The sequence below is a fragment of the Bufo bufo genome, chromosome 1, assembly GCF_905171765.1.
Source record: "Bufo bufo chromosome 1, aBufBuf1.1, whole genome shotgun sequence".
Classification (NCBI taxonomy): Eukaryota; Metazoa; Chordata; class Amphibia; order Anura; family Bufonidae; genus Bufo; species Bufo bufo.
The window spans coordinates 567,772,464-567,790,767 of record NC_053389.1 but is presented as its reverse complement, the minus strand read 5'-3'; the positions used below and the strand labels follow the sequence as shown (position 1 = coordinate 567,790,767).

At 45.5% G+C, this 18,304-nt stretch overlaps 1 protein-coding gene across 1 annotated transcript in view; it reads left to right on the top strand.

The window, feature by feature from the left end:
• The window catches only part of ELAPOR2 (endosome-lysosome associated apoptosis and autophagy regulator family member 2), a 115,570-nt gene that overhangs the window by 64,373 nt on the left and 32,893 nt on the right, over window positions 1-18,304 (top strand). Inside the window, exons 7-12 of the mRNA XM_040413134.1 lie at window positions 79-231; window positions 1,134-1,222; window positions 2,495-2,672; window positions 3,899-4,027; window positions 14,992-15,082; window positions 15,221-15,317. Of these exons, the coding sequence (XP_040269068.1) occupies window positions 79-231; window positions 1,134-1,222; window positions 2,495-2,672; window positions 3,899-4,027; window positions 14,992-15,082; window positions 15,221-15,317 (737 nt within the window). The remainder of the gene's footprint in view (window positions 1-78; window positions 232-1,133; window positions 1,223-2,494; window positions 2,673-3,898; window positions 4,028-14,991; window positions 15,083-15,220; window positions 15,318-18,304) is intronic.

Sequence of the window (18,304 nt, the reverse complement as noted above, 5' to 3'; positions counted from 1 at the left end):
CTGTCAGTAACATTTGTTTCTAGGAATTCTTGTTTTAACATTTTTTTTACCATATGTATTATTATTTTTTTATTATAGGAGTTGCATACACATCTGAATGCTTTCCTTGTAAACCCGGTACATACAGCGATAAACCAGGATCTTCTTTTTGCAAGATCTGTCCCAGGAACATGTATTCAGACAAAGGAGCTAAGGAATGCAGTAAATGTAACCTGGAAACACAATACTCAGGTATTCTATGAATATGATCTTAATAAACTTACCTGTTTGTCTATTGGCAGGGGCAGACTGGCCAAAGACCCTACAGGGCCGATGGCCAGGGGGCAGACTGGCCAAAGACTCTACAGGGCCGATGGCCAGAGGGCCGCCCAAGCCCTCCTTATGGCCATCAGCCAAGTACATAAAGATCTGATGTTTTCAGCATTAATATAGGTTCATCAGGCACGTATACATCCAGCCACTGGCTACAGGTCTCTCCTGAATTCAACTGTATTGCTGTCCTCAGGGTGATGATACCATTTTGTGTCCCGGGCAGGAGTATTTTGTTATGTACTGTGGTATTTGGTTTGGAGAGGCAGTATTTTGTGCTGCACTGTAGTATTGCTGGCCCGGTCTACTTCTGTTGGCCCTGCCTACTTATGTTGCCCCTTCTTCTATAAGTTAGGACTTACCTACAACATGGGGCCCCTTTTAGTTTTTTTTCCAGGGCCACTTTAAGTTCCCGGTCCGTCCCTGTCTATTGGGTTGTAATGTGTAAGCGGAACACACAACAGATGATGTCGGGGGAAAAAAGGATCGGCAAAATGAAAATCTTTTGCCCGATCCTTTTTGTTCTCTCTGAAGAAGTTTTCTTCTTTCTCCCCATAGGACCCACATACAGTTTATGTGTATAGAGGAGTTGTTAGGAAGTCAGGAGAGATAACTGTCGGCAAAACAATGGTTCGGCCAACACCTATTGAATGTGTTTGGGCAGCTTTAGGGTTGATTCCAGTTGATGGTATGCATCCATGGGTAAGGGTATAGTCAATGGATCTACGCAGCAGAGCAGAATTATTATTATTATTATTATTTTTTTACAGGCATTCACATACAAACTGTAATGTTGTCATTAAAGTGAATCTTATGCATTTCAGATGAAGGAGCCAGCAAGTGCCTAACTCGTCCTCCATGCTCGGCTAAAGATATGTTTCAGATACACACTCCTTGTGACAATGAAGGAAAGGTACTTTAAAGGGGACATTTATAATGACTAGTGTATTAAATGTCAGTCTTAGGGGGTAATGGATGCAAGGCTTCGTGCCAAAAAAGTGGAGTGTTCTTGACACAATTGTTAGTGGAGTAGCTTCTCGGACAAATTTATGCACTTGTGACTTTTTTTTGAGGTTTGGCCATGCCCGACATTTTGTATTTACATAGGAGTGCACAGATGTTTTGCAGGTGGAGTTACATTTTAGCCAGACTAAGTTTTTAAAAAGTTGCAAAAAAAAGTTGCAAGTGTACTGCAGTGCCCTAGTGGAGTAAAAGCTGACGGCACCTTTATAATAAATAGAATTAGACTTTAGACTAAAAAATCACTAGTAATTCGTGTAAACAATTGGTAAATTAAATTTGTTTAAAAAAAGCCTTAAAAACAGCAGACATTCCAAAAAAGTGACTTCAAATCTTAACCTCATTGTACATTATCCCTGTAATCTAACCTCAGCTGGCATCAGATGCTCCACAATAAGTAACAGGCATTAATGTTAATAATTTGCAAGTCCATGCTCCAAAATGGAAATCTATGCTGGAAAAGGAGCTAGTGTATATTTCCAGTATAATCTATGCCAATTTCTTGTGTGGAGTATAGTTAATGTGCGGGGCTGGCTGTCGCCCACTTCCTACACAACCATTCCTTGCCCCATTCAGTCCACTTTTTAAAAAAGTGTCTCAAAGCCTCCAGAAATTCACAAAATTTTGTGCAAGCAGCTTTTTTATGGCAATTTTTTGGCGTACCCTATATGTGCAGTTATTTCTAGATTATAATGCAATCTATCTAAAGGAAACATAGTTCGGTTACAGTGTTTATTCCATTACAGAATATTGACCAAATGTAAAGGTTCAATGAACAGAAAGTTCCCAGTTTATAAACATGCAGCCTGTAGAAAAGCTGCTGAAAGTCTTCTTCTATACACTATGTGCAATATGTTTTTAGAGAAATGTCCAAGGTTGACCCTTGGATTTTTGCAGCAGTCTTGCCTTTTGCATGCAGTGGATCCACCTGCGCCTTAAGCCTCCTTCAATGGGACTAATAATGTGGATACCCACTGCAGAAACTGTGTCATGTCCCTTGTGGTAATCCGTGACTATATAGACACCGAGGTGGAATCCCATTGAGAACAGTGGGCGGGCATCTCAAAAACACATTGCCAAGTGACGATATGATGTTTAGTAGATATTGAACATCTTGAGTGGCACAGCAGTAGTGAAAGTAACACTGACGTTTTTTGTCTGACAGACTCAGATCATGTATAAATGGATTGAGCCAAAGATATGCAGAGAAGATGTTTCTGGTGCAATGATGCTTCCAGCTTCTGGGAACAAAGAAGATTGCCCCCCCTGCAACCCAGGCTTTTATAGCAATGGGACATCTTGTTCTCCTTGCCCATTTGGGACCTTTTCTGATGGCATACAAGGTGAGCTGACTGTGGAGGGATGGTGAAAGGGAATCACTCAGTCGCTATTGCTATGGATCTTCATTAGTACTCTAGCCTTCCACTGTATGGTTACTGACTTTCATGAACATTTATCTCCTATCCATAGGAGTAGCAGGGTGTACGCTCAACCACAGCTCCAGTCAAACTCCTCCTTACTGTGGTCATGTCATGAGGAGGAATGGGAGGGCTCAGGACTCTTGTAGTGATTGTACCACAGATTGAGACACTGGGCTCTAAGCTATTAGTACCATCCCTGCTGCGCAGTAATGTCTGGGATCACCACTATAGGGGGAGATGTACAGTATGTTTGCATATATTATTCATACAATTTGTTCTGGACAAATCAAAAGTGCCCATAAAGTTTAAAAGGATTTACCGACATTTTAATACTGATGACCTATCCTCGGGACAATCTCCATCCCCAGCCAACACCCAGGGACCCCCACCGATTGTCTGTTTGAAATAGCATCGGGGCTCCTGTGAGTGCCGCTGCCTTCTCACAGATCACCAAGCACAGCGCCGTACATTGTATAGTTGCTGTGCTTGGTATTGCACTCAGTCCCATGGCTTCTAGGCCACATAATCAATGAATGTGACGTCACTGGCCTAGGAAAAGCAGAGAGAAGACCGCGGCGCTCACCAGAGCGCTGATTCCTTCTCGAACAGCTGATCACCGGGGGTCTTGGCTGTCGGACCCCCACCGATCACATACTGATGACGTACCATGAGGATAGGTCATCAGTAAAAAAAAATCTGATAACCCCTCTAATGTACTGTCTTTGTATATTCTACGTCAAAGTTCCTCAACTCCAGTCCTCAGGGCCAACCTACCGGTCAGGATTTGAGAATATCTCACAGAATGAAAACCTGTGGTAAGTCCTAAGGCATTGACACTAATTATATCACCTGCTCAATACTAAGGAAATCCTAAAAACATGACCGGAAGGTGGGCCCTGAGGACTGGAGTTGAGGAACACTGTTCTACGTCATTCAAACCTAATGTATCAAACCATATGAAACCCCATGTCTTGTATCGTTAGGTAATATTCATTGAACAGCCTGAATCTTTACAGTCTTCATTTCATAATATGACTGTAGATCTGTGCTATTCTCTGACCCAGACAGTGCCACCCATAATAGGCTTAGTCATTCTTTGTTGCTGGCATATTCACAAGGTTTCATGTTTTTATTTGTTTCTCTGACAGAGTGTAAACCGTGTGCTGCTGGCACGGAGCCCGTTCTTGGATTCGAATATAAGTGGTGGAATGTTCTTCCTGCCAACATGAAGACATCCTGCTTTAATGTTGGAAACTCAAAATGTGACGGAATGAATGGTGAGCCACCGCAGGCATCCAGAGACTCCCTACTTCTAAAACACTGGATTGTTAAAATGTCAATGGAAAATATAGACAATCTTGCTCTTTAAAGGGATGTCAGAACGGGTTATTTTTTTTTAAACTCAATTTTCTTAGAAAACAATTTTTCAAACTCTTTAGATTCTAAATTTATTTTATTTTATTTCGGCAGTACTATATAATTGAAAATGAAATACAAAATATTCTGAAGCAGACAGCACAGAGAGATAAATCTCCTGTATAGATAAGGCGGCTTTAGATGGTCCGATGGAGTGGCCGATTGTCGGGAAAGAAGCGTTCCTCCCTGACAGTTGGCTGCTCGTTCAGTGGAGGAGACCGCTGCATTTACATGCATCTCCTTCACAGTATGAGGAGGGATTGTTATAGCAATCGCTCGTCCCCATACAGAGTCATTGTTTCTGGGCAGCAGATGGCTGTTTAGACCGCATGATCTGCTTCCCAGGAACGATGCTTGTTCATCGGGTGATCAGTGGCACCTTTAGATGGCCAGATTATCAAGAATGAGCGGTTGCAGGAACGGTTGTTCCCGAAAATATTGGTACTTGTAAATCAACCTTTAGTTTATTGCTGCTGTGAGGTAAATATATTATCTTTTAGTATAATAGTAGATTTTACAATTGGGATAACAGTATGACAGCTCTGTTGTTCTCTTGATAGGCCTCGATAAAGATCCCAAAGAAGAGCACTGCATTGAATAGTGTAATGTGTAAGCTCTAATTGAGTCACTACAGGGGGTGCTCTCTCTGATTAAAGTAAATGATCTGACTGAAAAAGCAAAGCGAGGCTGTTTTCTATGCAGAAAGTCCACAGAAAGTAGAAAGTTAACTCCTCAGTAACATCCACCATGCTTGTACAGAGTTTTAAATATGGTGTCCCCATAGGAGCTGAGCAGGCAACGTAACTGGCCAGTGATTCCTGTATTATATAGCACACACCTGTTGACAGTGTCCATGATTGGTGATTACACCAATCACAAACATTTTTAGCCGAGAGTAAAGGCTGCTAGGCCGACCGTAACAAAATTCCTATTGAGCTCTGCTTATGGCAGGGCATAATAGGAACAAGACAATTTTCCCATAGAATGCAATGCTTTACCATTGCAGTCTCTTGTATAATTGATTTAACACTCACATGTTCGAGACATCTAAGAGAGCTTTTAGTTTACAAAAAAAAAGTTTAAAAAAAATATAAAAGTATCAAAAGAATTAAAAATTCATATCATCCCCCTTTCCTAATTTTAAAAATAAAAATAAACAAATACATAATTGGTATTGTCACATCCGAAAAAAACAGAACTATGAAAATATAAAAGTAGTGTCCCATATGGTAAACATCATAATGAAAAAAAAGAAAGAAAAATAGCCAAATCGTATTTTTGGTCACTACGCTTCCCCAAAAAATTTAATAAAAGTGATAAAAATGGCATACATACTCTAAAAGGGTATCACTAAATCTACAGCTCACCCCGCAGAAAAAGAACTCTCCCACAGTTTGATACATGGAAATATAACAAAATGTCATGGAGTGAAAAATAAGGCAGGGTGAAAAATAAACAATAACTTGAAAACTGGCTGCTTCCTTAAAGGGGTTGTCTGGAATTATTTTTTTTTATATGTCCCCCCACCCAGCAGGACCTGTGAAGAGAGCTACACTTACTTGCTCTCCTCATCTCCATTTGGATTTCCTGCCTTCCAGGCTTCACTAGACTTTCAGTTCCAGCGTGCAAACTTCATACATGGATGAGGTCACGTGTACCGCCGCAGCCAGTGACTGGCCTCAGTGGTGTCATGTGCTCAAGAAGTACGTGACCCTGCAGTGACCTACTGCTTGGGGACATGTCACTGCTGAGGCCAATCTTTGGCTACAGTGGTGCGTGGGATCTGTCATGCAGGGAGCGGAGGTGCGGTGAAGACAGTCCAGGAGCCACAGAGCCCAAACAGAGAAGTGGGGACTAAGTAATTAAGAAAAAAAAATGGACTTCTTTAAGGGCTAAAGAACCAGGGTAGGAACTAGAATACATGGAGTGACTTAAAAAAATGATATCTAGTAAACCCAGGGCCGGATTAAGAGCATCATGGGCCTGGTGCTGAAGATTTTAATGGGCCTTTTTATAGAAAATGAAAACGCAACGCAGAGCAATTTTTTATAACACAAATAAAGTGCATCTGTCATATGTTTTATGCATATGAAATCACCAGCATAGCTGAATAGATATATGTATTCAGGGCCGGATTAACGTAGGGGCTGATGGAGCTGCAGCTCCAGGCCCCTACCATAAAATAGGCCCATCTGCCAGCCAAAAGGCCGTCGGGAGGGTTAAAAGTCCTGTGTTGTACACAGCGCAGCGTCACATAGCAGCACACAGACAATGACGCAGGCAGCAGGGAGCCTGAGGGAGGGACTCGGGAGGAGCGTAATATGAGCCTAGAGTGGAAGCTGCTTCTGCCAGCCCCTCCCCTCCCCGCCCACCAACCAATCAGAGCTGAGGCAAGGCAAGCCCTAGCAGCTCTGAGCTGTCTGAGTAGTACAGGGAGTCTTCACAGGTCCTGTAAGGGAACTGCACAGTGTAAAGTGTAGTTCTCAGGTTAGAACAGTGCATCTGCCAGGACCTGTGATGACATCATCTTCAGCATCACAGGTCCTGCAGAATCTAGCAAAGGAACTGCACCAAAAATGGTGTAGTTCCTAGGTTTGAAAGGTACATCTGCCAGGACCTGTGATGACATCATCACAGGTCCTTCAACCCCTAACAGCAAGTATTAGAAGTTCACAAGCAGCTCTGCATTGATCCATACAGACTGGAATGGAGTGGTAAGAGGAGGTCCTCCACTTTTCATCATTTACCCCCCCCCCCCCCCTCCATGCCCTGTTTTTACTCATTGCTCACTCATGTATCATACTTCAGACAGGTACAGTGACCACAACCTCATGTACTTCACACACACATGCATAACTGACCACATATTTCTGTAAACACTGCATCTACAGTATTATACCTTGTATGCCTCACATCTATATATATACACACACTGCATATATTGCACAGTATTATAGATGCAATATGTACAGATATATAATATATACAGCAGTGTACTGATATGTGAGGTACAAGGTATAATATATGCAGTGTGTATAGATATATTGTATATACAGCAGTGTACTGATATGTTAGGTACGAGGTATAATAGATGGTGTGTACAGGTATATTGTATATACAGTATTGGATTGATATGTGAGGTACGAGCTGTAATTTATACTTCATATATCAGTACACTGCTGTATATACTATATATCTGTACACTGCATCTATTACACCTCGTACCTCACTTATCAGTACACTGCTGTATATACTATATATCTGTACACTGCATCTATTATACCTCGTACCTCACATATCAGTACACTGCTGTGTATACTATATACCTGAACACACTGCATATATTATACCACGTTCCTCACATATCAGTACACTGCTGTATACACTATACATCTGTACACACTGTATCTATTATACCTCTTTTGTGTGCCAGGCCTGTTTTGTAATCCCAATCCGGCCCTGATGGCATAAATTATAAAACAGCAGCGAACATAGTTCATGGAACAAAGAGAGAGGCCTGGAATGGGTAGTGGGAGGGGCTATGAAAGGGGAATGGGGGCCCAATTTAGATTCTTGCTATGGGGCCCAGTGATTTCTATGTACGCCTTTGACAGGAGCAGAGAGATAAGAGAAGTGACAGATGACACAGAGTTTAGATTACAGGTTGAATTAACCCTTTAGGATCAAATTGGCTTCTCAGGAGATATATATGTTAAAGGCATCTCATTCAGTAGCTATATAACTATGGGTGGGTTCACATCTCCTTTATGGATTCCATTAAGTGGGGACTATTTTATTATCAGCCAGTGACTGTGTTACTGTAATACTGTTATCAATTCAGCACATAGTTTTCCCTGTGCATTCACATTTCACTTGGTTGGTTGTACTACTGTCAGTGTCGAGACTGTTGTCACTGTGGGTAACAATGCACAACAGACAACAATGCACACCACAGTGACAGCTCCTGAGTCCTCCTGTCCGGCGTCAGCCTCAGCTTCCCTTCACTATCACTATAATCAATCACTCTTCCTGATCCGGACTCACTCATTAGAGAGCTGAAGAGATGACTGAGTCAGCAGCAGCAAGTGAATCGAATGGATAGCATCTGCGCATGCGCACCGGCACCTAGAGTCTTCGGTTCACTTGCGAGTCAGCTCAGCAGTTAGTCACTCAGCAAGTGAACCCAAGATCCGATTCATGAATCGGTTCATTTGAATGAGCTGGTTCAAATTAAGCGATTCATCTGAAAGATCCGAACTTCCCATCACTACTGAGGCCATATCCGGCGGGCCGCAGCATTACAGGAACAGCACCAGCTGCTCTGACGTCCTGCCGCCGGATATACGTCACAGGATATCCGGCGGCAGGACGTCAGAGCAGCTGGTGCGGTTCCTGTAATGCAGGCCTGCCGGATATGACTTCAGTGCGCCCGTGGTTATCCCTCCTGCACGCTGCGCTGTGTACAACCTACTCAGCAGTTTCGACCAGCACACGGCCCACAGCGCTCAGCCACACCAGCCCGTGAGACAGCAGGAGCTTCTGGAGCAGGGCAGGTATCAGATAAACTCATCCAGTTGGAAGGGAGGGCAATCATAGTGCTGTTATGATTTATGGAGACAGCTCTCAGCATGCTTAGCCAGCCTTCTATCTGGCTGTTTCTGAGCCTGTGGACTGTGACTCTCAAGAAGCACAGCCAGATAGAAGGCTGGCTAAGCATGCTGAGAGCTGTCTCCATAAATCATAACAGCACTATGAAAATTACTGACTGGCTAAGCATGCTGAGGGCTCAGTCTCTATAACATAACACATTAAAGAAATTACTGTTTCTAGCTGCTAGTCCACAGTCCACAGCAGCTAGAAACAGTAATTTCTTTAAAGGGATTCTGTCACCAGGTTTTACCCCTGTCAGCTAAACATATGCTGATGTTCAGGGCGTCTTCACGATTCCTAATGTGGGCTTATAAATGTCATCTGTGGGCTTATTTAGCTAAAAAACAGCTATTACTAACCTGTCAGTCAAACAAATAAGGTGCCCAAGGGGATGTTAATGGGTGCAAGATGCCCGCCGCACCCGCCGCCGTTCGTGCCCAGCGCCGCCTTTCCGGACTTCTGCGCCGCCTCCTAATCCTCTGTGCCGCCTCTCGCTCTCCCTCCCTCCCCCCTCTTTCTGCTGTAAGATCTCGCGCTTGCGCACAGGGCTCTGCCTGATGCGCCCGTGCAGACTTCTCCATTTGGCTTCTTACAGCGAAGTGCGCATGCGCCGGCACTTCGCTCAACCCCTGTATGCGCGAGATCTTACAGCAGGAGGAGGGGGGAGGGAGGGAGAGCGAGAGGCGGCACAGAGGATTAGGAGGCGGCGCAGAAGTCCGGAAAGGCGGCGCTGGGCACGAACGGCGGTGGGTGCGGCCGACACCTTGCATTCATTAACATCCCCTTGGGCACCTTATTTGTTTGACTGACAGGTTAGTAATAGCTGTTTTTTAGCTAAATAAGCCCACAGATGACATTTATCAGCCCACATTAGGAATCGTGAAGACGCCCTGAACATCAGCATATTTTTAGCTGACAGGGGTCAAACCTGGTGACAGAATCCCTTTAAAGGGTTTCTATCACTTGGTATCACATATTTAGGTGTCAGACACTAGCGATCCGCTAGTGTCTGCTCTAACAAACCATCCTAATATGATAGGTTTTGGGGCAGCCGTTTTGCTAAAATAACAACTTATATCTATATGCTAATGAGCCTCTAGGTGCTATGGGGGCGTCATTAGCACCTAGAGGCTCCGTCTACCTTCATAAACTGTCGCCGCCCAGCGCGTCCCTCCAGCCCGCCCATCTCCTGCTGAATGCGATCCTCTCTGTGCGCGTCTCTGTTCTGCGCATGCGCAGTGAATGTCTGACCGCTTCCCTGCTCAGACATCTCCACTGCGCCTGTTCCTCGGAGCACTATGATGTCATCGGCGCAGGCGCAGTGGAGATGTCTGAGCAGGGAAGCGGTCAGACATTCACTGCGCATGCGCAGAACAGAGACGCGCACGGAGAGGATCGCATTCAGCAGGAGATGGGCGGGCTGGAGGGACGCGCTGGGCGTCGACAGTTTAGGAAGGTAGACGGAGCTTCTAGGTGCTAATGACGCCCCCATAGCACCTAGAGGCTCATTAGCATATAGATATAAGTTGTTATTTTAGCAAAACGGCTGCCCCAAAACCTATCATATTAGGATGGTTTGTTAGAGCAGACACTAGCGGATCGCTAGTGTCTGACACCTAAATATGTGATACCAAGTGATAGAAACCCTTTAATGTGTTATGTTATTTAGACACAGCTCTCAGCATACTTAGCCAGCCTTCTATCTGACTGGCTAAGCATGCTGAGTGCTGTGTCCATAAATCATAACACAGCTCTATGAAAATTACTGTTTCTAGCTGCTGTTGTCCACAGTCCACAGCAGCTAGAAAACAGTAATCTTCATAGTCATGTTAAATGATCACTATAGTGTCAGGAAAACAAAGCGGTTTTCCTGACACTATAGTGCCCTGAGGGTGCCCCACCCTCAGGGTCCCCCTCCCGTGGTCCCCCTCCATGTTGCCAAGATAGACGCCAAATGAAGGGGTAGTTGCAGGAACAAAATACTTTAATGGTATCGATAAAATATATATGTAATTAAGACACTGAGTGCAGTTCCATAAAAAGGCCCAGCAAAATCCTCAGCACCAGGCCCATGATGCTCTTAATCCGGCCCTGTATGTATTAGGTACTGCGCGACATATACCCCTTTAAGTCTCCTTGCCTGTTCGCCACTTTGAAGGTCCGCAGTAAATAATACAGAAACTCACAGATTTTTTTGGAATACCTTATCCTAGATGTTCATCTGCGAGAGCTGTTCTCCTGCGTCTTTCTGGTTTTTTCTTTTTTCTTTTCTTTTAAGTGCCGTTCAGGATGAGGAAAGGTGTAGGGGGCTGGACCCAAGTAGTTGTTTGTGATTTTTTTACCATTTTTGTTCATGATAATGCAAACGGATCCGTTTTGACTTTACATTGAAAGTCAATGGGGGACGGATCCGTTTGAAAATTGAGCCATATTGTGTCAACTTCAAACGGATCCGTCCCCATTGACTTACCTTGTAAGTCTGGACGGATCCGTTTGCCTCCGCACGGCCAGGCGGACACCCGAACGCTGCAAGCAACGTTCAGGTGTCCGCCTGCTGAGCGGAGCGGAGGACAAACGGTGCCAGACTGATGCATTCTGAGCAGATCCGCATCCACTCAGAATGCATTAGGACTGGACGGATCCGTTCGGGGCCGCTTGTGAGAGCCTTCAAACGGAACTCACAAGCGGAGCCCCGAACGCTAGTGTGAAAGTAGCCTTAAAGGGGTATATGTCGCGCAGTACCTAATACATATATTACATACATCATTTACTTGATTTTCAACGGTGGCGATACCGTTGCGGTACCGCTGCGTCAGTCTATTTCAGTGCAAGCGCCGGTGTATCACTAGTGTTTTATCTTCATAGCTGAATAGATGTTGATGTATTGATACCTTGCATACCTTTTTAAGTAAAACACTTATGGGGGCCCAGAGTGTCAAAAGAGGTGTGGTAGGGGGTCCTCTGTGTCCTCCAGATCGTAATACCTCTCCCGTGTGAAGTCATGCCCGCTCCTTTGGTTGACACCAACGGCTCACTTGACAGCGACGTGTTGAGATCCTGCGCATGTGCCATGTATGGGGATTGCGGTACACAAATGTGGAGTCTGTAGGAACCTGAGACTGTGCATGCACCGCAATCCCCATACGGGATGTGTGTGTGTCAAAGAAGGTGCAGGCATGAACTCACAGGGCAAAAACAATGGTGCTTATAGAACAGACTACACAGTGTAGCGGTATACTGTACATTGTGTGGCACAGTGTAGAGGTATACTGTATATTGTGTGGCACAGTGTAGAGGTATACTGTACATTGTGTGGCACAGTGGATGCTATATGTGTATAACAAACATATTTCACATGAAAACTTACAATTACTTGGCTTGGCCCTTGGGGATCTCGGACACCACTTCCACACTTTGGCCGGGGGCTCGGCGGAGCTGATGTTGTGTTTTATCCTAATGAGAAAGATTTCATAATAAGGATTTGGTGAAGGGACAGAGGGATAGCAGAGCAGGGAGAGGCTGGTGCTGCTACTAGGGGGTCATACCATGGGGGAGTAATAAAGCCCACCATAATGCCCCCCCCAATAGTAATAATTCTCCTTATAATAGACAGTGCAAAAAATACCCCCTTGTAATGCCCCCAGTTGAGCTAATGTCCCCTTAGTGCCCCCATAATGTGACAGTATAAAATACCCCTAAATAGTGCCCCCAGTAAATGCCCCCATAGTGCTCCTCTCCCACTTCCTCCTAGTGCCTCCCATAGTTTACCAGTATAAAATGCCTCAGTAGATGCCCTCAGTGTCCCCCATAATTTGCAAGTATAAAATACCCCTTCTTAGTGCCCCCGTAGATGACCCCATAGTACTCCTCTCCCCAACAGTACCCACCATAATGTGCCCAAGTATAAAATGCTACTGTACAGAGCCCCCCATAAAAAATACCCCTTCTTTGTGGCCTCAGTAGATGCCCCTATAGTGCCCACCAAGAATGTGCCAGTAAAAAGTGACCCCAATAATGTACAAGTAAAAAGTGCCCCAATAATGTGCCAGTAATAAGTGCCCCCATAGATGCCCCCCAATAATGTGCCAGTAAAATGTGCCCCCATAGATGCCCCCCATCATGTGCCAGCAACAAGGGGGCCCCCCATCCATCATGTGCCAGTAACAAGAGCCCCCCTATGCCCCATCATGTGCCAGTAACAAGAGAGCCCCCCATCATGTGCCAGTAACAAGAGAGCCCCCCCATCATGTGCCAGTGACAAGAGCCCCCCTATGCCCCATCATGTGCCAGTAACAAGAGACCCCCCCATACTCCATCATGTGCCAGTAACAAGAGGCCCCCCCATGCCCCATCATGTGCCAGTAACAGGAGGGCCCCCCATCATGTGCCAGTATAACATGAGGGCCCCCCATGCCCCCATCATGTGCCAGTAACAGGAGGGCCCCCCCCATCATGTGCCAGTATAACAAGAGGGCCCCCTATGCCCCCATCATGTGCCAGTAACAGGAGGGCCCCCCCATCATGTGCCAGTATAACAAGAGGGCCCCCCCATGCCCCAGTAACAGGAGAGCCCCCCCATCATGTGCCAGTATAACAAGAGGGCCCCCCCATGCCCCCATCATGTCCCAGTAACAGGAGGGCCCCCCCATCATGTGCCAGTATAACAAGAGGGCCCCCCCATGCCCCCATCATGTGCCAGTAACAGGAGGGCCCCCCATCATGTGCCAGTATAACAAGAGGGCCCCCCATGCCCCCATCATGTGCCAGTAACAGGAGGGCCCCCCCATCATGTGCCAGTATAACAAGAGGGCCCCCCCCCATGCCCCAGTAACCAGAGGGCCCCCCCATCATGTGCCAGTATAACAAGAGGGCCCCCCATGCCCCCATCATGTGCCAGTAACAGGAGGGCCCCCCCATCATGTGCCAGTATAACAAGAGGGCCCCCCATGCCCCCATCATGTGCCAGTAAAAGTATTTATAAAAAAAACAACTTATACTTACCTCAGCGATGCGATGCAGGCCTCAGGCCGCAGGCCGCACGATGGCGTCTGCGCCGGCCTCTGATAGGCTGCAGGCACTAGGCCGGCAGCCTATCAGAGACACAGGGGAGGGACACGCCTCTCCCCTGCCCTGCCGCTATACAGATGGAGATGAGCGCTTCCACAATAGAAGCGCTCATCTCCCTGTGCCGGCGCCCCGCACCGCACACAAGTTTTCAAGAGGGACAACAGGGTCCAGGGCCGGGCCGACCGCGCCGCCAGCTCGGCCGGGGAGAGGGGCAATTGCGGGCTGCTGCTAGATGTGTTGACAGCACTGCTGGGCCTATTTTCACTCAGGGGCCTGGAGCTGCAGCTCCATCAGCCCCTATGTTAATCCGGCCCTGAGTAAACCATGTAGTTGTTTTCTTGTAAACCCCCCAAAAAATAAAAAATAAAAAATTACAAATTAACATGTAGGCTGTTAAAAGGGTTGTGCAGTGATGACCTACCCTTAGGATAGGTCATCGATATTAGATCGGCAGGAGTCCGACTCCCGGTAGCCCTATCAATCAGATACATGAGGGCGACGGCATGCAGTTAAATGTTGAAAAGGATGCAGCGCCCTGACTCCTTCAAACATCTGATCGGTGTGGGTGCTGGGAGTCTGACCCCCGCCGATCTGATATTGATGACCTATCCTGACGATGTCATCAGTATTATACCACTGCATAGCCCCTTTAAAATGTGATAAAATAAAATTGATGGTGCTGCCCTTTTAACTGTCCTAAGTAACATTATAGTTGAAGAACTGATAACTGCCAGAACTCTTTTCTAATAGAATGTCTCCCTCTGCTGGACAATCTATGTTATGCATTTTTTCCCCTAAAACATGTATGTGCAGATGATCATTGCTATTTTATTATTTTATTAAAATTTAGACGTGAACTTTCACATTTCTGTAACTGATAATCTGCCTCATACATCCTAATGGGGTTGTTTTGGTGGAATATGCATTGACTTTTATAAACCCTATTTATTTGTATTGGACAGATGCAATTTTTTTTTTTTTAACCCGTCAGCGAAAACAAATCCTAAATTTCGTATTCCTCAATCTATCATGCTCCAAAGTTCTATTTCTTATAATTAGTTTCTGTGTTCACATTAAATCACGGTACACTAAATTATGTATTGTACAGGTTGGGAAGTTGCTGGAGATCATGTCCATAGTGGAACCGGTGGATCTGACAATGATTACTTGCTTCTAAATCTCCATGTTCCAGGATTTAAGTAAGCTATGAAACTGTTTAAATCTTAATGCAGGTTTTTCCATATTTTGTAAGAGAACCACTGTTGGTGAAAACTACATTCAACTATAATGACAATATATTCTGACATTCCACATTTTCTATCTTTTTCCATTTTCAGACCTCCAACATCCGGAGCAAATGGAGCAGAAATTGGCAGGATCACTTTTGTGTTTGAAACCATTTGCTCTGCTGACTGTGTGCTGTACTTTATGGCGGTGAGTAATTTTGTGTATAATATGGCGTGTTTTTTTTTTGGTTCATTTAACCTTTATTGGTATCAGTATGCAATGACAGCATATGACAGTGATTAAAGAGAATGTGAGGAATTCATGTAGAGGTGTTATTTAGTGCTGTCTGGGAACTTCAAGGCAAATGTATAGTTTTCCCAGACATGCAGGATATCAATAGATATACTTGAAGGAATGATTCATAGGTAACATATCAGAGAAAATGGCATTTATTTCCTAGTGTATTCTGAAAAGGGAGTTTGACAGCACTAAGTAGAAGCCAGAGTAAAGTGGTTAATTATACCTTTAGGCCTCATGCACATGAACGAATTTTGTTTCCGTGTCCGTTCCGTTTTTTTGGCGGATTGGATGCGGACCCATTCATTTCAATGGGTCCGCAAAAAATGCAGACAGCACACCGTGTGCTATCCGCATCCGTATGTCCGTTCCGTAGCCCCGCAAAAAAAAATATAACATGTCCTATTCTTGTCCGTTTTGCGGACAAGGATAGGCATTGTTACAATGGATCCGCAAAAAAAAAAAAACGGATGCCATACAGACGTCATCTGTTTTTTTTGCGGATCTGTAATTTGCGGACCGCAAAACACATACGATCGTGTGCATGTAGCCTTATGCTGTGATTACCCACCTTGCTTTTATTTCAGGACTGAGAAAATTAAATTAGATTTTACCATTCACTGCCTCTGCAGTGCTCCATAGGCAGTCCCTCTGTCAGAAGTGCTCTCTGATCTCTGGCTTGAGCTGCTTCACAACCCCTGCTCTGCTCTAGAGATCTCCTTCAGAACCCCTGCTCTGCTCTAGAGATCTCCTTCAGAACCCCTGCTCTGCTCTAGAGATCTCCTTCACAACTGCTGCTCTGCTCTGAGATTTATCACAACCCCTACTCTGCTCTGAGATTTATCACAACCCCTACTCTGCTCTGAGATCTCCTTTACAACCCCTGCTCTGCTCTAGAGCGCTCCTTCACAACCCCTGCTCTGCTCTAGAGATCTCCTTTACAACTCCTGCTCTCAGGGGCGTAGCTATAGGGGGTGCAGAGGTAGCAGTCGCTACCGGGCCCAGGAGCCTGAGGGGGCCCAAAGACCCTTGTGCCACATAAGAAGACACTGGTATTATGGAAAGTGCATGCTGGTCAAGTTACACCTCTGGCTGCAAGGAAGGGGTTAGGTCAAGGATTTGGCATAAGGGGGGTTGGGGTGTGCAGTTTCAATTTTTCAATGTTTGCCTCCCTGGTCACAAAGCACTGAGGGAAGGGGGGCACAAGCTGAAATCTTGCACCAGGGCCCATGAGCCTTTAGCTACGCCCCTTGCCTGCTCTGCTCTAGAGCGCTCCTTCACAACCCCTGCTCTGCTCTAGAGATCTCCTTCACAACCCCTACTCTGCTCTGAGATCTCCTTCACAACCGCTGCTCTGCTCTAAGATCTCCTTCACAACCGCTGCTCTGCTTTGAGATCTCCTTCACAACCCCTACTCTGCTCTGAGATCTCCTTTACAACCGCTGCTCTGCTCTGAGATCTTCTTCACAACCCCTTCTCTGCTCTGAGATCTCTTTCACAACCCCTACTCTGCTCTGAGATCTTCTTCACAACCCCTTCTCTGCTCTGAGATTTCCTTCACAACCCCTACTCTGCTCTGAGATCTCCTTCACAACCCCTACTCTGCTCTGAGATCTCCTTCACAACCCCTTCTCTGCTCCAGAAATCTCCTTCACAACCCCTACTCTGCTCTGAGATCTCCTTCACAACCCCTTCTCTGCTCCAGAGATCTCCTTCATAACCCCTACTCTGCTCTGAGATCTCCTTCACAACCGCTGCTCTGCTCTGAGATCTTCTTCACAACCGCTGCTCTGCTCTGAGATCTTCTTCACAACCCCTTCTCTGCTCTGAGATCTCCTTCACAACCCCTTCTCTGCTCTGAGATCTCCTTCACAACCGCTGCTCTGCTCTGAGATCTTCTTCACAACCCCTTCTCTGCTCTGAGATCTCCTTCACAACCCCTTCTCTGCTCTAGAGATCTCCTTCACAACCCCTTCTCTGCTCTAGAGATCTCCTTCACAACTCCTGCTCTGCTCTGAGATCTCCTTTACAACCGCTGCTCTGCTCTGAGATCTCCTTCACAACCCCTACTCTGCTCTGAGATCTCCTTTACAACCCCTGCTCTGCTCCAGAGATCTCCTAGTAGTGATCACTTCAACCAGGCCCCTCCTACACAAGGTCAAAACTGCTGAGAGGCTCCCTTACAAGTGGATCCAAAGGTTAAGGGTTAACTTCAATGATGGGACCACACAAAGACTGCACATTTTTATGCAGATTTTACCCTGTGTGTAAATAAAAAGCATAAATCGACATGCTGCAGACCGCACTGCTGGGCCACTTTTTTTCTCCAGATTTGTTTTCTGCAGCATGAAGGTGAGATTTTTTTAAAGCTCCTCCACATTGTGGGTACTGTAAAACTCAGATATGCTGCATTTTAAACCTACTATGCCTACTCCACAGAGTTTACGCCCCATGTGGACATACCCTAAGGGGGTAATTCATGAAACAAAAATATGCCTAAATTAGGTCTATTTCTGGTGCAGATTGTGGCGCAAAGGTCCTTTGCATTGCAATCTACGACTTCTTCCTGCTCACGCCAGGTCTTAAAAAAGTGGGCAGGGAAGGGGACTGGCGTGGAAAATAGTCTAAATGTAAGACAGCAAGGCAGGTTTCTTACATTTGGAAGCGGCGGTGGATGTGCAGAAGTTATGAAAAGGCCGGCGGCTCGTCATAACTCCAGCGGATCCACAGCCGGGTATAGGGTTTATTAAGACCAGCGTCTAAAACGCCAGTGTTAATAAATGTTCCCCTAAATCTAAAGTTTTCTTTCTCCTCATAAAATAATTTTGGAAAAGTATTTCAACTTGAATCACCACAATAATTTACGAAACCTGGTTTGTAGAATACACTTTCACTGA